Source organism: Ailuropoda melanoleuca, chromosome 16, assembly GCF_002007445.2.
Source record: "Ailuropoda melanoleuca isolate Jingjing chromosome 16, ASM200744v2, whole genome shotgun sequence".
NCBI classification, from domain to species: Eukaryota; Metazoa; Chordata; class Mammalia; order Carnivora; family Ursidae; genus Ailuropoda; species Ailuropoda melanoleuca.
Window position 1 is genome coordinate 44255286 of NC_048233.1, and position 19443 is coordinate 44274728.

The 19443-nt window shown below is 45.1% G+C and overlaps 1 protein-coding gene across 10 annotated transcripts in view; it reads right to left on the reverse strand.

Annotated features, from left to right (window-relative positions):
- The window catches only part of TESPA1 (thymocyte expressed, positive selection associated 1), a 35417-nt gene extending 16437 nt beyond the window's left edge, over positions 1-18980 (reverse strand). For 3 of the 10 annotated variants that reach the window (XM_019793468.2, XM_019793467.2, XM_019793471.2), the window contains exons 1-5: positions 18729-18979; positions 8618-8831; positions 7598-7640; positions 1184-1233; positions 598-651 (exon numbers count right to left, since the gene is read on the reverse strand). In XM_019793468.2, the coding sequence (XP_019649027.1) occupies positions 598-651; positions 1184-1233; positions 7598-7640; positions 8618-8780 (310 nt within the window). In that variant the 5' untranslated portion in view covers positions 8781-8831; positions 18729-18979. Of the gene's footprint in view, positions 1-597; positions 652-1183; positions 1234-7597; positions 7641-8617; positions 8832-18057; positions 18321-18728 lie in introns of all 10 variants that reach the window. The other 7 variants (XM_019793465.2, XM_019793472.2, XM_034644869.1 and 4 more) reach the window with 5 other exon arrangements.
- Between the last annotated feature and the right edge of the window lie 463 nt (positions 18981-19443).

Below are 19443 nucleotides of genomic sequence, written 5' to 3' on the forward strand. Positions count from 1 at the left end.
TCATCAAGCATAGACCTGGAAGGGGGGCAGATGTGGCAGGAGGCAAGTGGCCCTGAGCCTCTGGACTTATACACCATGACTGGTGTTGAAGCAAGGGTTTCTTTGTCCTGAGGAGGAGAACATCATTCAGCCCTCCAGGCTAGTGTTCTTGGCCCACAGCCTGAGTCTCCACAGGTCCCAGGAGACACTGGCAGTTTGCTATATCTCCATCCTTTATTCAAGCTCTTCTCTCCTTCAGTGTGGTCTCCTGCTTACTCCCAGTGTTCAGGCTGCTTTGGGTTTCCTATACAGACAACAGTTTCAAAGATGTCTGGGCAGCCAATGTTATGGTGATTTTATATGTTGTCTCCCCAGGGGCCAAATGAGAGCCCTAGTGATGGACTGGTGGATGTCATGTCAGGCTGGTGAGGAAGTTTTTCTGGGCACATGAAGCTTTATGAACTTTACATTAGATCATGATGAGACTGCTCTTTCCCTACAGGTAGGACCCCAGGGAATGGGTTGCTTCTTTCTACAGTTCTTCCCTTTCCTTTTACCCTGAATTCATCTCGTATAGCCTCTTCCTTGATTCCAACATCAGAGGACTGTGCCACTTACCCTCTGCTCCTAAGGTCAAGTCATCTTCAAAGCTGGTTCCATGGCTGAGGCACCCTGTCAAATAAGGCACAGATCACAGAAAATAGGCTTGCACACACACACGCACACGCACCTGTATATATGAGTATTTATAACCACGTAATCACGTCAGACATCACGTTTGCAGAACTTTCCCCAGCTCTACATACACTCCCTCAGAAATCACGTTCATATTTTGATTTAGAAAGACACACACAATCACCTACAGTTACCCTGTCCCCTATATCATATAGTTGTGTACACAGTCCTGTGTCAGATAGTGAGCACATGGGGGTATGTACTCACACACGTCTTTTAAAGCTCTTTCCCCACAGCAGCGGTGGTTAGCCGAGCAACCGCTAACAGAAGATAATCTTCGAGTGCTAGTCAGCCTGTCAGCTCTGAGCTAACGTTTGCTCCATCTTCTGGACCACCTGGACTGCCTTGTGACCACTAATAGGTGTTTTGCAGTCAGCATTCTTATGCCTGCACATGCACGTGTATGTGCATAAAGACACACACACACACAGCCATGTCACCATCGAACAAGAACAGAGCCTGTACTCACCATTGTAGCTTGACTGTCCAGTTTCCTCAAAAAACCCTTCTTCAGAGTATCTGAGGATTAGAAATAATCTTACAGGTTGAAATCACTACATTTTCCAAGGGGCTTCTCCTCAAATGTGTCCCATAAGTTCACATAATTTTCGGATGAGATTCAGCAATATATATATTTTTAAAGATCTTATTTATTTATGTGACAGAGAGACAGCCAGCGAGAGAGGGAACACAGCAGGGGAGTGGGAGAGGAAGAAGCAGGCTCATAGCGGAGGAGCCCGATGTGGGGCTCGATCCCAGAACGCCGGGATCACGTCCTGAGCCGAAGGCAGACGCTCAACCGCTGCGCCACCCAGGCGCCCCTCAGCAATATTTGATTACTTTTAGGTTGAAGCAAACCCAGAGTAGTGACTTGACAAGTTCACTGAGGGGGCAGGGGAAGTGGGCCCCGAGCGCACCGGGTTTTGTGCTGCCCGGCACTGTGTTTTGCGTACGTGTGTCCGCACCGTGGGGGGGCTGCCGTTGCACTGACCACACTGTGCACAGTCAGCTCGGCGAGCAGCAAGTCTGCCGGTGCTTGGTGAAATGGGAAAGACAGAACACAGACACGAAACCGGAGAAATACATCGATACAAGCAGGGGTTTGGGGGCCATCACAAATACTGATAGTTTTCAGCTTTGAGGGGGTCACCTCAGCTCCCCCACCTTCTTCCTTTCCTCTGAGGCAGGTTCTTGCTGATGATCGTATCTCTCAGGAAGCAGCGGAAACTGCATCTTGGCTACAGACTTTAATTTTGCATTTTAAGACAGGGCCTTATCAAACTTGTTACCATCTCCACAAGGGGAACGGACAGACATCAGCACACATGATGGCAAGAAACAACACAGTTTTACAAACAGGGAAGAATTCTGTGTCTAAAGCAAGTGAGTGGAACAGTCTATGAAAAGTGGTGACCTCGGGCCGGAGCGCCTGGCTTGCACAACTACCTCCTGGCTGCTGTTCTGGTCTCAGATATCACACAGAGAGACTTGGAGGCCTAGCTGTGATCATTATCTAAGCCCACTTCAAGGACTAAGGCGTTATGGGCTTTATAGAGTTCATTTTCCTGAAAGTTTTTAAAAGGAAAGTTGCACATGATGCTTTGAATGTGATCTCAGTATGTAATCACCCAATGAAATGTTTAATAATAGCGATGGGTTTGCTAACTGAACATCTCTAGACCAGGCTGTGTTTAAGTTTTACAAAATAAATCACTGCACGCGTAGACATCTTTTATTGATACTTTCTTTCAATAATGAAACATTAACCATGTTTTCCAAAATCTGAATTTTTATGTCTTCACGAAAAAAACCCCTGTACATCAAGGTACGTTATAAAACGTGAAACAATACCCAAGCTAATTAAGAAGGGGTAACTCTACTAATGTTAAGTAAAACCGTGAATATGTACTTCTTTTCCTAACAGATAACTACAGAAAAATGTATTTTAAGATAATATCACAAACATAAATGTTAGTTTATATACCATTACAAATATCGGTATATATTTATATTTACTATTATTCCAAAAACATCATAACTTATATCGTCAACTATTAGAATACTGAGATTTACTCTTGCTTTAATGCTTGGGCCGCAGCTACACATTAATGCAAGGGCCAAAGCCTACTGTTATTATAACTACAACTAACACACACTAGTATTCCACTGTCTACACTCAATGGAAGTGCTTGTATTTGTTCACCAAAAGAAATAGTATTCATAACAACCCGGAACCGGGAGACACCAAGTGTGTATTGTGAAATGGATGAATTGTATGATAAATATACAATTTACTTCTTCACAACAATAAAAAGGAATGAGCTGTCCCTGCGTGCGAAACCATGGGCGAACACCACAGACATAATGCTACACGCTGAAAGAGGTACTAACTTCCAGGTATAAACTAAATAAGTCACAAGGGTGAAAAGTACAGCTTCAGGAATATAGTCAACAGTACTGTAAAGACTTTGTCTGGTGACAGTGAGCATTTCATCACGTAGACAGTTGTTGAATCACTGTGCTGTACACCTGCAACTAATACAATATTGTAGCCAAGTGTGCTTCAACAAAATCTGGAATAAAAATACAGCAGCACCTATTGTATGATTCTATTTCTATCAAGCTTAAAAAGTGCAAAATGTTTCTATGATGTTATAAGTCAGGGTTTTGTTTACCCTTGGAAGCAGGGTAGTGAATGGAAGGAGACCTTCCGGAAAGAGACTTCTGGAATGCTGGCCATGCTCTGCTTCAGGTTTCGTGGTTGTATGTATCCTCTTTGAGAAAATTCATGGGGCTCTATATTTAATACTTGCTTATTTTTCAGTAAGTATTTTATTTTTCAATATAACTTATATGGCTATTATCTTAACAGCTTTTTGAGGTAAAACTGACATGCAAAGAAGTACACATATTGAAAGTATTCCATGTTAAGAGATTGGACATATGCAAACACACGTGTTACCCTTACCAGTTAAGGTAACAGACATATCCAGCATCTCCCAGAATCTCCTTTTTTCCCTTAGACGTTTTTTCCCCCCTGAGGTAAGAACACTTAACATGAGAGCCACCCTCAACAAGTTCGGAAGTGCACAAACTGCGTTGTCAACCATAGGCACCGTGTCGTACGGGACTGACGCACCCAGCGGAGCTGAAACTTGTACCTGTTGAGTCGTACTACAGTGAGCGTAAAAAAGAAAAACGCCATTGATATGTATGCTGTACTTCAATAAAATTTACATTAAAAAATACCACTGATAGGAGTGCCTGGGTGACTCAGTCGGTTAAGTGTCCGACTTGTGATTTTGGCTCAGGTCATGATCTCAGGGTCGTGGGATCAGATCGAGCCCCCCTTCCAGCTCCGTGCTCATCTAGGAGTTTGCTTGAGATTCTCCCTCTCCCTCTGCCCCTCCCCCACTCATTCTCTCTCTCTCTCTCTCTCCCTGTGTGTCTCTTTCAAATAAATAAATAAACCTTTAAAAAAATGAAGGAAAGTTTCCCTCTGAAATTAAAAAAAAAATACATCTGATAAAATTTCTGTTTTGTCCAAACAAACCTCGGAACTACTCACTAGACACCAGTTTTTGTTGGGTGTTCATCCCACGTTTGTCTTCTCTGGTTGTGCCCCGGCAGGCATGTGCGTGCTCTTCGTGTGAGAACCCGCCCGGGAGGAGCTTGGGGACCGTAGGCTGTGTGCGTGTACACACACAGAGTGCGGACCTGTGTCTGGATCTACTGACCAAACTGAAGTTGATGTGAAACCCCGTGGCCATCCCCCAGCCCCAGGCCTCCCGTGGCTTATTGCTCAGGACATAAAATGGATGACTAGGGACTAGATCTACAGCTTCCGTCTGTCTCCGCCTTCCACGAAAGGTCCCCTAGCATCACTTCAAGTCTGCGACAGAAGAGCCAGGGGGCTCCCCCTCCTGTATACCCAATTCAAAAGGAGGAAGGAGGATCGGATTGTGAGAAGGATGTGACTATTTTCAGCTTCTTCCAGCAATTTCCATGGATTTTGCCTGCAGAGATTTAAGCTAAGTCCACACAGATGATCTTGGGGCTCCTAACCCTACCTCCAATGATTCATGAGCAACACATTCACGTCCTAGCACCCCCCCCGCCCCGAGAGCCGTAAGAGGAGGAAGCAAAAGGACAGGCACAGTGAGTAAAGATACACATGATCTTGGGGCGCCTGGGTGGCTCAGTCATTAAGCGTCTGCCTTCAGCTCAGGGCGTGATCCCGGCGTTATGGGATCGAGTCCCACATCAGGCTCCTCCGCTAGGAGCCTGCTTCTTCCTCTCCCCACTCCCCCTGCTTGTGTTCCTTCTCTCGCTGGCTGTCTCTATCTCTGTCAAATGAATAAATAAAACCTTAAAAAAAAAAAGGGGTATACATGATCTTGACCTGCAGCAGAAGGGCCTGCCACTAGCTTCCGTACGCTGAGAGACACTGGCGCTCAGTCACCCAGGAAGCTGGGGGGCTTTCTTGGAGACCTTGTCAGAAAAGAAAACTGTCTTGATATTAGAGGATGTCTGTTTGGCATTGGAAAGAAAATGGAAACTATACAGTCTTGAAGTAAAAGTTGAAAAGGGCCTCCCAGGCACCTGTCAACAGAGTGGACAGGTGTCCAGTGGATGTAGGTTCTTGTTCATCTTCTTTCCTGCGGTCTTGACAGCCTAAGAACGGACTCAGAACGGCCTATCTGCAATGCCTTTCCCCCTCTTCTTCATCGTCTATTATTACAATCCTGTGTTCTCTCACTACCATCAACCATCATCAAATTTTTCTGGTTTTCCCATATAACAAAAAAGTATACATATATATTAGGGAGAAATATGTATATATATATATAATATATTATATGTATTTGTTATTATATATTTATATATTATTATATATTCTGTGTTATATATTTATTATATAATATATAATATATTTATTTATATATTTATTATGTAATATAATATATATATATATATATGGGAGAAAATTGGAAATATTTTATGAACCTAAATTCCCCCTGCAGAGACAAAAGTGTGTTAAGAGACTTTCCTGTGGGCTTTTCAAAGTGTAAATATTAACATTTTTTCAACACATAGAAAGGGATAGAAAATGCAACAGACACCCCTGCACCTGCCACCCTGTTTTCACACATGTAAATGTTTTGTCATTTTTGTTTCTGATCTCTGTTAATAAAAATATAAAAATAATACTAAAAATATAACAGAAGTCTCATTTCACTCCCATTCTTTCCTATGTTTTTCCTTCCCAGACGTAGTTGGTGTTTATCACTTCTGGACTTGCTTTTCCCAGAAATAACGAGGTTTAGACAGCTAGGTGCTAGTCTCTAGGCAGAGCTCTTTTAAAGTGACCGAAGCCTCGACTTTATAACCCTCACTGCTCATGTTTTAGCACAGGACAGACAACCCTTGTGCATCTATGATACCATTTAAGCCTCACAAGAAACTCTGAGATGTTACGATTCTAAGTCTCCACTTCACAGGCGAGGAGTCTGAGAGGAGTTTGGGTTGTTTTCCTACAGTCGCTTACACAATAGTTGGCACAAGTGTCCGCTCAGCTCTCTGAACATGTTTTGGTGTGGAATGTAAGTGGGGAAACGTAATCTCTGGGGTCCACAATCTTGTGTTTCTGTGAATTTTTTCTTTTCAGCTAGAATGTAGTAAGTTTGAAGTCAAGGAGCCTATTTTAAACTCCTTGGCCCCCTTCTAAGCCATTTAGACACTCAGACATCAGCAAAGGCACTGGCCACAATTACTGATGTAAACTGACTCAAGCGTAGTTAATGACGGAAAGGCGTTAACTGAGCTGACCGGTTCTCCTGTAGGTATCGGGTGAGGCACTGCAAATCCCAGGATAGTTGGGACACACCAAAATGTGCAAACATTCCTATTACCACCATCCTTTCACTTCCTGAACTCTGAGGCCCCTTCACAGACTGTGAAGTCAACGCATTGTGAACCAGGTTAGGACGATAAGGACAAGCATGTTTTGCAAACCCACAAACACACAGAATAAATCCTTCCTGGCATTACGTTCTGGGGCAGAGTTGAAATAAACAACCTTAGATGATTCAGTGCTATTTATTTCCTACCAAATAAACACGGATGAGTTTATTTATGCGTTCATGGATGAGTTCAGATTAAAGGCTATATAAAGTTTGAAACATTCCTGGAGGGGAAAGAAGGAGGGGAGCAGGCAAGAGTCATAAATTCTCAGAATTATCACACAAATGATCAGGCTTAAATAGGGCACAGAAGCTTTCCCTCTGTGTCTGCATAGACTGAGCCTAAAATGGTACTGATGGGGTGCGGGGCCTCACATTTCCGTGTTTCTGAGGAGGGAGATAGTGCATTTTGCCTTGAAGTACCTCTTGCAGTTCTCCGCTGCGTTGGATAACCGAGGTAAACCCTTAGCCCATCGTCCTGTGCTCTGTAGTAGAAATCAGCACAGTGGTGAATTCCTGTGATCATAGGAGCAATGAGGTTTCTAACTCCTGTGTTGTTACACGGTGTAAGACTACAGTCTGAAGGAGGAGTGATGGAATAGGGTTCTGCAACTCAGCCCAGACAGTCCCCAGAGCTGCAGATTTCCATCACTCTGGGCTTCAGACCACATCCAGCCTGGATTTCCAGATATTCAACCTACTTTCATCTCAGCCCAGAGTTAAACTTAATTTACAGCCCAGGCCCGGTGCCCACACTCAACCCAAACCCTTATAATCTGCCCCCACCCCCACCTTTTCAACCTCTCCTCTAATCATTAGGCCCAAATCAAACCTATTCCCCTCTCTGCGTTCCCAAGGGTCGGTGCCTGAAGGCATATCCAACACCGGCCACGTTCACTGCCAGGGCCTCCAGCTCTTACCCGCAATCCTGCAGCCAGTCTTCAATCTTGTGGATTGGATTCCCTGGAAATGTCAGAGGTCGGATCACTGTTGAGAGCTGAAGGGGGTCAGACTACCTCCCTGCAACCCACCTCGTTCTGCGAGTGTACCCTTCTGGGAGCCACGTCATAAGACTTCCCCCCATACACTTTTCTTTAAGACATGAGAAGAATACACCCGTGTATAAAAATAGTGGCTGCTGCTTCTCTCTCTGCCTCCCGCCCCCTTCCTCCCAGAACCTGGAAAATGCCCAGGATGACAGGCCCACTGCTCCCTTCTCCCCAAGATTTGGGAACAGAGGTGGATCCTTCTCCTTAAAATAAAATAAAATAAAAAATAAATAAAAAGGAAAACAACAACAACGACAAAATCACTACTTGTGTTTGTGCTTTCGTTTTTTTGGCCAGATAAGCAAGGATGGGTTTATATATATGAGGGTTTTTTCTTTTCTTTCTTCTTCTTTTTTGTTTTTTTTTTTTTTTAACTTTTGTGTTTGTAGTCGCATTTGAACCTCAAAGAAGCTCTGAGAGGCGTGGGCGAGAAGAACCACTGTGACTTCAGTTGCTCCCACTGCCCTGAGACAAATCCGCGTCTGAGGGGTGAGTGACCTTCCAGAGGTCACACAGCTCGCCAGCAGCACGTTTGCAGCCAGAGTCCAGGCACCCAAACCGAGCGTTACTTTGTTGGACAGACCAACTAAAACACCCCAATGTGTTCAAGAGAGCCCCGACCTCAGGCCCTTACAGACAGCTTCTAGGGATGATGCAAAATGTACTTCATTTTTCCGAATCTTATGCTTATCTCTCGCCCCCATCATTTACATTTTGTATTACTTTACTCTTCTTCCCTTAAACGCATTAAACCCATCAAAACGGAGCCTCCCTGAAGCTGAGCCTCAACAAGGGCCCCACTGTGGACCCTCAGCAGACCCGTGCGTGCTGGCACGTTTTCCCTGGCACGAGGTCATGGGCAAGTCTGTCTGTTGTCTAACCGCCGCTTACCTTCCTGGAAAACATCATCCAGGCTGGAAGGCTCAGGATCAGAGACATCTCGCAGGGCAGCCGCGGCCTCCTCCTCCAGGACCTGGGTCTGCCAGTGGCGGCTCTGCCGGAGCCAGGCCCGCCGTTTCTCCCAGGAGGTGGGGCTCAGCACAGAGCCCTCCATGGCCCCGGGTCAGACTTCAGGGCCTCCGCCACAGGAATGCGGTTCTGAGAGCTGAAATACAGCGATCACCCCCTCAAGCTCCGTCCAGAAACCACCCCAGGGCTGCCCCCACATCTTCCCACTCAGCATGAAGGAGCATGATCCCTCTGCCCCTTCTGGAAGGGGGAGGAGCTGTCCAGCCCTTCCTCTGTGGCCCCAACCCCCACCCCCGCACCCCTCTCCCCTCCATGCTCTGACATATACCAGGGCAAGTGTTTCAAATCAGCAAATCTCGGAACTTCAAACATCTTATGATTTAAGGGATATTGAGAAAGTTCTTCTAACTTAAGGAATTGCTTCATCTCACGATGGCTGGTGTACTATCTTAGAACACAGCTTTCTTTAATCCTCAAGAATGTTGTCTTTCAGACTTTTCCACTAAAATTAGAAGATCTTTAAATCAGCAATTGATAAAATTCACTTGATTTGGCCTTCGTAAAGATATATGAAGGATTTCCAGATCTCAAACGTGCCACAGCCAGGATGTCACTCCAACTACAGTCATTCTGAGTCTGTTGTTTGCTTTGTTTTGTTTCCTGTATATACAGGGGTCCACATAATATTTCTTTTGGGAAAAAAAAATCCCATAATACAAACAACAGGGAGACGTTGCCTTATGCAATGAGCAGCCACGACCTTCAGGATCATTCCTTTCTAATTTGTCAGCGTGGGTTTCTGCACTGCCAGGAGTTAGCTCCTCAGTTCGTCCATACATTTATATTTCATTTAACACGGCCCACTCAACATCTCTGTGTTCTTCCAAAAGATACATTCTGATGGCACTAGCCACTTATTCAAAGGGGGGGGGGAGAATCTTGTCTGAATAGACCTTAAAAAGCCTTGAGGCTAATGTGCATTCATGGGTTGATGCTCAGTCCTCCTGCCTCTCCCCCACCTGCCACACTCAACCCGCTTACAGTGGCCACGGGAGCCAGACCAGTGCTCTTTACAGGCTCACCCCCTGCTCCCCGGAGCTGCCCTGGACAGCTCCATCCTCATAGCAGTGCTTTTAACTGTCGGAGTAAGGGAAAGCAAGAAGAAAAAAATAAGAAGACTGCCGGTGTCCAGGGACTTCTATTCCTCAAAGACTAAACTAGCTATTTTTGAAAAGGCCGTCCTGAACCTACAGTGCCTTCCTAGGGCAACAAAATTGTTTCGGAAGCCTCTGCTTGCTACAGACAGAACACAGCCAGAGAGGAACAGCACACACTTGCTGCTAGTTGGGTCTAAATTCTTCCACTTCGGGTCCAGCCCACTGCCTAATCTTCTCCAAGGAGAGACAGCAGTTGGCGCTCTGAGACGTAAACCCTGATCACCTGGCTCTTTGTCCACTGTCTGGGCCTTTTAAGGGCAATTAAATGAATAAATTCAGCTAGTGAGGCGGGAAAACCACAAAGAGGGGCAGAGAAACTTGTCCTTCAATCAGAGCTCTTGCAAGGTGATAAAAGAGAGGATGAAACTGCCACTAGAAAGAACCTAGGAAGTCTAAAAAGCCTTGATCAGGGTTTATTTACCTAGTTCTGAACCTTCCAAATACTGAATAGGTTGGTGTCGGTTGGTCCAGAGAAGAAAATGTCAAAGGCTGACTTGCCTACTGTCTTTAACGCCCAGAGTAAATGGACCTCATCTAAATCAGAACTCTTCAGCTCACAAAGAAGGACTTTTTTGGTAATGAGGGGAATTTAAAAGGAAGGCAGGAGGGCAGGAAGAAAGAAGGGAAGGAAGAGGGGAAGGGGAGAAGAAGAAAGGAGGGAATAAAGGAAGGAAGGAGGGGGGAAGGAAAGAAAGAAAGGAGGAAAGAAGGAAAGAAGGAGGACGTGACTCCTGCACTTTACTTTGCCGCTCTGCTAGTGGTATGACCTTGGAAAATTCAATCTTTCTCTGGTCTCGGTTTCTCAACTGGGCCCTAAAATTTGATGCTTCTGGTACCGTAAACTCCCGGGTGTGCTGTTTTATAGCTGAACCCCCACAGTGCCCAGTGCAGTGCCAGAATCTTGCTAATTGAGATGGTAGATAGGTATCTCTACTTGGGTTTCGACATCCTCTGTGATACGAATCTGTTCTACATTGGTCTCACATCTTTGAAACTATGTTGCACACATATAGGCTAATTTCCCCTTTGCCCCCTGAAAATGCTTATCTCCTTTAAACCCTGTACTTTTCTCATGTTCTTTTCCCTCTCCATCCTCTTGACCCTTGGCCTTTGACACACCGCACTTGCAAAGCCCAGCTGTTAGCTAACCTTCTTCGTGAAGCCAGACCTGGATTCTACAGCCCACAGTGGCCACTTTCACTGATTTCCTTCTCTGCTTGATCTTTTTTTCTTCTTAGTCCTTACCACTAACATACTTTATATTTTATTTGTAAATCTAATGGATTGTTTGCTCTTCTGATTGGAATATCACCTCCATGAGGACAGGGGTTTTGTCTGCGTTATTCGTTGTTCGCTGCGGTATCCCTAATGCCTAAAACAGAAACAAACTCACTGTGGTTGCTTTGTAAATACTGATTCTCTAAACGAATGAATATTCAGGAACCCACTGCCTTACAGATGCACCATAAACACATGTAGGGAGAGCAGTTTTTGAAACTGTTAACAAGTAATCTGTGACTGGGTGTTACCAAGCATGTAACAATGTTTCATGCAGCAAGTTAGAGAAAAGAGATGAATTTGAAGGTTATTCTAAGATTTATTTCTGCTCTAGGAGTTCTTATAATTATGACCAGACATTGTATTTTCTTAACTATTCCTATTTGCTGTTCTGTCCCATGCACAAAGGTTTTACTCAATGCAAATACCTAAAGGACAAAGCCTATGGAAACAGAATGCTCAACGCCTAAGAATTCCAAAGAAGGGTTTATAAATAAATAGCTATTATGGTTATGGCAACAAAAAGGCAGGACGAGTTAAGGACTCTACCGCCCACTGAGAATGGCAGCCATTTTCTAAGCAATGTGGGTGAGAATGGAATAATTTCTTCCCTTAGGAAAGCAACATGGTTCTGAAAGAAAAGATGCAAGGCACATCTAAACTAATCTTCTCAACTGTGGCGGACTGGACATGGGCCCAGGGAATTGGACAAGTTCATTTCCCCCCAGTCTCTGCCGCAGAGACCTGTTCATGGTGTTATGTGGGAACAAGATGAGCGCAGGGAGGGAGGAATAGAACTGTCTTGTTAGAGATCGCAGGAGGAAGCTGTGTTGCTGAGAGATAAGAAACTGGTATTCTCTGTGGGAATCTGGAGGAAGTGGCAAATGGTATCAGGCAAGAACATCAGTAGTGACGGCGTTAGAAAGAATTGCAGGATGGGTGCATGTAGATGGCAACTTTGAGGGTCTTGGGGCTCCTTGTGAGAGAGAGAGAAGGGCCTGGACATAGTTCCTTCAGATAAGCATACAGACACATACACCCATATGTACAACAGACGTGCGAGCAGTGAAAAGAGTAGTGACCAGGAATCAGGGTAGACGTGGGCATTCTTTCAACCTTTTGGTCCAATTCATGGACTTCTGGTACGTCAGTTAGGTTTCCTCCTTGGGCAGGAGTTTCACCCTCTTGAAAATGAATTGGTGGGAGTCAGTGTTGTACAAATTTGCCTTCAATGCCAATGCCTCTGAATTTACTCTAGTCGAGTTTGAAGTATCTGTGTGGATAATGCCTGTAAAAGAAAATGCTTTGGTACGGTGTCCCCAGAAGCGCTAGGAAACCGTCCCGTGGCCTCCGGGGTTACTTCCCATTTGGCAGGTTCCCTTCCACAGACACACTGACTTACGAGGTGCTTGCACTTCCAACTCCTGCGGACTCAGGAAAGTGCTGAGTCTTGAACGGGGGAGGCCCAGAAGGAGCCCAAAGGAGTGTGATTGTGTTAGGCATTGCTCACTGAGCTCCAACGCTGTTTGAACACTTCCGCTAGTTTTCTTCAGCTTATGCAATTTCATCCACCTCCGCCTCTATCCAGACAAATCCTGTGCACACTTTGAAGGCCTATTCAAGTCATCTCTTCTCTTCCCCACCTCTGGCAACTAGCACATATGTTCACGCCACATGTGGCAAGAGGGAAGAGGTCACCTGTCTCGTCATCGTGCCCCCTTCCTTGTAACCCCTCCTCCAAGCCCCATCTCGGGACCCAGCAGGGTACCTGCAGCACGCTGTACGTGCATAGAGCGAGAATCGTACCGGTGCTGGAGAACTGTCCTCATTTAGTACTTGCCTGTGGGACAGGGGCTCCCGCCTCTCCACAGGGTCTCAAACCCTAACGTGTGTATACTTTTATACCTTGTCGTGAAGAGGAAAGAGGCCTGGGGCATAGTCACGCCGATCTTTTGTTGATGGAGCGTAGGGGTCACACAAGTCTGACTGAATTTTATAAAGCTTAAACTACCAAATTCTTCTATATTTAAAAAACATTTTTCCGGAGTTTTCCATGCAAAGTTTCCACTCCTTGGTCAGAAGCTCCGTCTGGAATCTGAGGACCATCTTTCGTGATGCCGGTTTATTGTATTTAATCTATTGTATTTGCTATTGGATTTAATCTAACTCCTGTGAGGAAGGAAGTCCTAGCCTGCTGGTATTTTTTTCTCTGATGTTCCTGCTAACTGACCGCCCCCCAACCCAGAAAACTCCACACTGATTCTATTGCTATTTGCCTGAATCACTCTTTAAATGCCTTCTTTTCCCTTCTTCTCTCATTTCCAGCCCTTCGTCCTTTCCTCTTTCCTACACCTCTCTAGAGGTTCACTCCCTAAATATTTCTCCGCAATCTGGCCAATGTTCTGGAATCTGACTACAACAAATAGAGCAGGAGGGAATTCTCTTTGTTTCAAGGATGTTATAGTTCAAAGCAGAAATTCCAGCTGACAGGATCGAAGTTAGACAAAGAAGATTTGGGAGTTAAGAGCTTTGAAAGGAGTATCTTCTAACAAAAATCATCAGCAGAAGCAGCAAGTGTAGAAGGAGGAGGAAACCTCTATGGGTCTGGCATCGTTACTGGGCTGAGTACAGCATGTACCTCCAGCCGTGTTCCAAGGGAAGTAGCCAGAGACTTCCCATACATTAATATGGGCCAGTCAGAGCGATAGGTGCTGAAATCACTGGGATTGCGGAGTACCATTATATTTATCCATAAAACCTTCCTGTAAACTATCTCACTTAATCCTGATAATCACCTTTGAGCTAACTATTGCTACGTGAAGCTCAGGAACATAGGTGACTTATCCAGGGTCATATATTCAGGATCTTGTAATGTTGAGAATTAAACTCAGGTTGGTCTGACTCTAATTGTATGGTCTTTCCATTAATTACAGAACAAGAAAATAACCTAATATTTCCACCCAAGTATCAGTGTACATGTAATTTGGGATAAAAGAAAGGAGAAACTATTTCAGTAAATTCTCCATTTTACATGCTACATAAACTCTCCACTTTATAGCATCTTATATAAGAGGCAGCATAAACCAAAATTAATTTGCTCTTGGCTTTGTGACAATCTTAGGGAAGGAAATGTTGCTTTGTTTGGTTATTAGCATAATTCTCCTTCTTAACTCCAACTAGATTATGAAGCAGCTTTGCCTTTGTCAGGCTCACAGCAGCAAGGGTCCAACTAGGATCTGGTTGAGAGGAAAGAGTCTGCCTGGGATTTCACATGGCTTTCAGATTGTTGTGCCATTCAGAACATTGAAGGATGGTTTTAGAGCAGCACTGACCAATCATAGGTGACACCAGTCACAGCCCTGTAGCTGGGTCCTACAAGTCTGTGGCATTGAGTTTCTGGTGCCAGTCTGGGGAACCTTGTGGGAAGAGCTGGGGTAGTTGGGTTAGTCATGGGCACTCAGTGGGCTTGGGGCAATTGATATTTATCATAACTTGGTATGGAAATATTTGAAGCATCATTATGGGTCTACCAATTTGTACCTGTCAAATATCAGTGCTGCTTGCAGGTGTCTCATGGCGATATTTTTAAGGGGCCCAGTAAGGATGGCCAACTCTCGAGAAGGAAAACTGTAGAAAGAGCAAGGGCCTTGGGATCAGGGTTAACCTTGTTTGGAATCACAGTTCTATCTACTTACTGCATATGTGTCCTTGCCAAAATCACCTGTCCCCCCTAAACCTAAGTTTCTTCATATGTAAAACAGGTAACACATAACTTGTTGGGCTACTGGGGGCTAATATCAGGTAATGGATGCTAAGTCCCTCTTATATTGATGAAGTGCTTAATAAGCGATAGCAATTATTAATATTAGTTTTCCCTCAGTCTAAGCCATTCACTAAAGTCAGAACACGCTCAGGAATAAGAAGGAAGAAGGAGTGAGCAGCAGGGTATAATAGTGGATGTAAAATCCAGATGGAGGAGATAATGCTAAGTGAAATAAGTCAAGCAGAGAAAGACAATTATATGGTTTCTCTCATCTATGGAACATAAGAACTAGGAAGATCGGTAGGGGAAGAAAGGGATAAAAAAGGGGGGGTAATCAGAAGGGGGAATGAAGCATGAGAGACTATGGACTCTGAGAAACAAACTGAGGGCTTCAGAGGGGAGGGGGGGTGGGGGAATGGGATAGACTGGTGATGGGTAGTAAGGAGGGCATGTATTGCATGGTGCACTGGGGGTTATACACAACTAATGAAGCATCAAACTTTACATCAGAAACCAGGGATGTTCTGTATGGTGATTAACATAATATAATAAAAAAACATTAAAATTTAAAAAATAATAATAAAATAAAACCCAGATGGGGAAAGAGGGACACAGCTGCTGGGCAGAGATAAAACATAAACTGTAAGTAGTTCCTTCCTTCTTCCTTCATGCCCAGAGGGACCTGAGAGAGCATCTAATCCCGGTCAGTCATTTTGAAAAAGAGAAAGGGTGGCGGGGGGAGAAAGTGAGAAGAGAGAGAGAGGGAGAGAGAAGGGGAGGATTATCTGAAATCACATAGACTATTAAGGTTATGAATGGGACTGAAACTCAAAAGATCTGAGCCCCAGGTCTCTGCTTTTTCCTTTACACCACAGCGCCTTCCTCATGCCCCTGTGGTTTCCACTCTGGGCCTCCTCCCGGGAACACGTATCAGACAGACCTCTCTTGTCTTCTGTCTGTATTGTGACTACACCCAAGCAGGGCCTGTAAACTGGGACTGAGAGTGAAAACAAGCGTGGGAGGAGAGAAGAAGGAAACAGAGTTTCCATGATGGGGCCCACAAGGCCTTCTGCATCTTATCCCCGTTTACAGCCAAGGTATGCACATATCAGCTCCATTGCAAAGGGCTGTGGGAAACCCCAGGACTGCCATTTTGCTGCAGATGGACAACCTCCGCCTCAAGCCAGGTTGACTGCACCCCATTCGGCACACGCCCCCAACCTGCAAAATGTTCTCACGTGTTTTCATAGATAGGAAATACACTCCTAATTTCTAGTTCTCGTCCATGTCACTGCAGTCGGGAAGATCTTCAGAACAAAAATTCCCCTGAGCCTAGCATTGGAGCATTCCGAGACTCCTATGGCCTAAAGTAGCCGTTCCATCTATTTCAGGGGGAAAAGGGGAATGTTATTTGATAAATAATATGAAGAAAAATGTCAATGAATGAATATAACTATTTTACCCTCCTCTCTTACCCTCTCTCTCCCATAAATAATTTCAGCTGAAAAATACTGAAAGAAGACCATCTAAGACCTCTTTCTCTCTCCTTCCTTTTCTTCCCTATGCCCACCTCCGCGGTGTGAATGAGTTTTATGGGAGCCTCATAAAGTGCCATGGGAAACATTAAAGTTATACATTTGGAAAAGAGTAATCCTGTGCTCTCAGTGTTGGGAGGCACTGAATTTTTTTCACCTGGATGGGCTACAAAGACAGCAGGGCGAAGAAACATACGTTTAACCTGTCCTGGTTTGCAGATGGCTTGGTCTGGAGGCAGGAGTGAGCGTGAGCAGATTTCTTAGCTCTGTGAATCCATGTCTTCAATTCTTCAGTCCTGTTTCCATGGGAATGCAGTTCTTTCCCTCATGTGCTCATTTTAATTCTCCCCTCTTTTTCTTTCGCAATGATCTACACGCTCTCTTCTCTGAATCTGTGTTTAGGCCTTTCTTTCTTTTTCTTTTTTTAAAAATTTTTTATTATATTATGTTAGTCACCATACAGTACATCCCTAGTTTTTGATGTAAAGTTCCATGATTCATTGTTTGGGTATGACACCCATTGCTCCATGTGATATGTGCCCTCCTTAATACCCACCACCAGCCTATCCCAATGTCCTACCCCCCCTCCCCTCTGAAGCCCCCAGTTTGTTTCTGCACTGGGTTTGGGTGTGGGCAGGGTACAAAGTACTGTGGGTACTAGAATAAACACTTTGGTTTTGTCCTTTCAGTGGAAAGCAGAATAGTTGCCAGTTATCAAGTGGCGATAAGTGTCTGATCTTTTTCCCTTACTGTAGCCCAGGGTGGACCCATGAGTCATGGTCTAAGGAGGGACCAAACTTCCTCTCCATACTCTATTAGAAGCCCTGGACTAAAAATGACTGTGTTGATTCCCAGGGCTACTACGTAATGCTTAATCCCAGGGCTCCATCCTCCTTTCAGGGGCCAGGGGAGTTACGAGAAACAGCTATGAGTAGGGCTGTAAAGAGTTTCTAAACTCCCCGCGGTGCCCGTGAATAAGCAATCATTTGTTAGGTCTCTTTCTATCTCTGTTGCTACATCTTCTGCTTGTGATCTCTGATGATATTCAAGTAGAGATGGATAATAAACCTGGCCTACCCTCCTCCTGGTACTGCTTCCCGTTACAGGAGAATCATACCAGGTCTTCAGCTCCAATCACTCAAGCCCAACACCCGTCAATCTGCAGCTCGGACACATAAGCTGAAAGCCTCCCACCTCCAACTTCCTACCCTCAGCACCTGCTACATACTGTCTCAAAGGTCCTCTCGCCTAGACAGGCAGCCACTTGTGGTAGAGTCACTGGTGCTTATAAATGCTCATGATCTTATCAAACCATTTCTGGGGGGCTCTTTTATCTTGTCGCTGTTCCGCGTAGGGGACCCGCCTCTTCTCCACCCACTGGAAAGCTCAGTAGCGTAGCAGGGGCCTGGGAAAACCCCAGGGTGGGGGATCTTTCCACTCCTCTACCTTCCCCAAAAGTCATGTAGGTGGTGACATGCTGAGTCCGCCTGCCAGTAAGACAAGGGATGTTGGAGGGGCACAGGCCCTCCCCCACCCGAGATGACGTAAGTCATTAAGCGGTCAACATACCCCTATGTCCACCTCTGAGATGTCCAGCCTGAGAGACAGCCCCACAGACGGTTATCACTCTTGAACCTTCCAGTGAAGTTGGCCTGGCACTGTCCAGCGTGTGACTTCTCCCTCCTACAGATGCCCAGCCTATCTTGCTGTAGCTTATGTCCTGGCCAGCTTTCTCCTGCAGCTTCGGAGGACAGTAGTCCCCCCACACAAAGCAGCACCGATTTAGGCGAGGTCTTTCCACTAGTTCACAGCTACAAGCACGAGAATGGGACCTGCAGGGAAGTGAGAAACTTTTCTCCTTGAGGACCTTTCAAAGTTAGAATCGGCTTGAAATTACAGCACAAGGGAGTATAGCAAGACACAGAGAGGAACTTCCCACAAGAGAAAGGTGAAACTTTCCTAAATAGTAATTCGGATCATCCAAAGAACCCATGGTTTGTGACCCTAAATAGAGCACCTCTCCTGTAATTGGAAGAAGAAGAAGGAAAAAGTAAAGGGTCCTTTCTATTCCAAGAGGCACAGTGATGAATTTTTTAAGATTGAAGTCAGGGATGTGGGAGATTTTCTCCTGATTTTTCCCTTTTCTTGGCAACCTGATTTCTCTCCTACCTGTTTCCTCTATCTCCCGGCTCTGTCCCAAATCAGTATAGTCTTAAAATTGAGGCGGAAATTATACTCACGGGTCTGCAGGTAGAGAGCAGAGTTTGAGGCAGAGAGGTCAGCAAAGTCGGGCCAAGCCCTTCCCAGGTATCGGGGTCTGAGCGAGGACAGTGACAAAATAGCATATTGCATGTTGTACCTTTCTCTCTGTCCTCATTAAACTGCTGTTGCCAGCTCAGAAAGGGGAAGCGGAAATGAGAACACACGCGCACACACACACACACACAGGCACACACGCACGCATAGTCCCCGCCTCCTACCCCAGCCACATCCTTTGCTTAGCTCAGGAGACTGAAGAACAAAAGACCTGAAGTCACTGAGCTCACCAGTAAGGAGCCCTTCCTGTCAGAGGGCTGCCTTGGTCTTTGTGAAACAAGAGGTCTTTTCCTATTAAGGGAAAGGTACAACCCATTGAACAATGCGTGTGTAGGAGTCTTCCTACCATGTTACTGGAATCTTGTGACTGCGATAAAGCTTTCTGTCCCCAGGAGGAGGGGTGTCTAAAAGTTATCTCACGTTTATTTGAGAAAATGCCTATCACACACTTGAGACAGCTCTGAGCCAAACTGATCAGTTTGCATAATTCTTTCACACTCTGGTAAATTCTCTAGGAGCTTATTTTCAAATACTGTGTGCCATCGTGGACAATTTCTTTTGGGGTTGACTTATTAGCCCTTTGTTTTTATGTTCAAACCACTTTAAAGTCTTTTTCTTTCTTCCTTCCTTCCTTCCTTC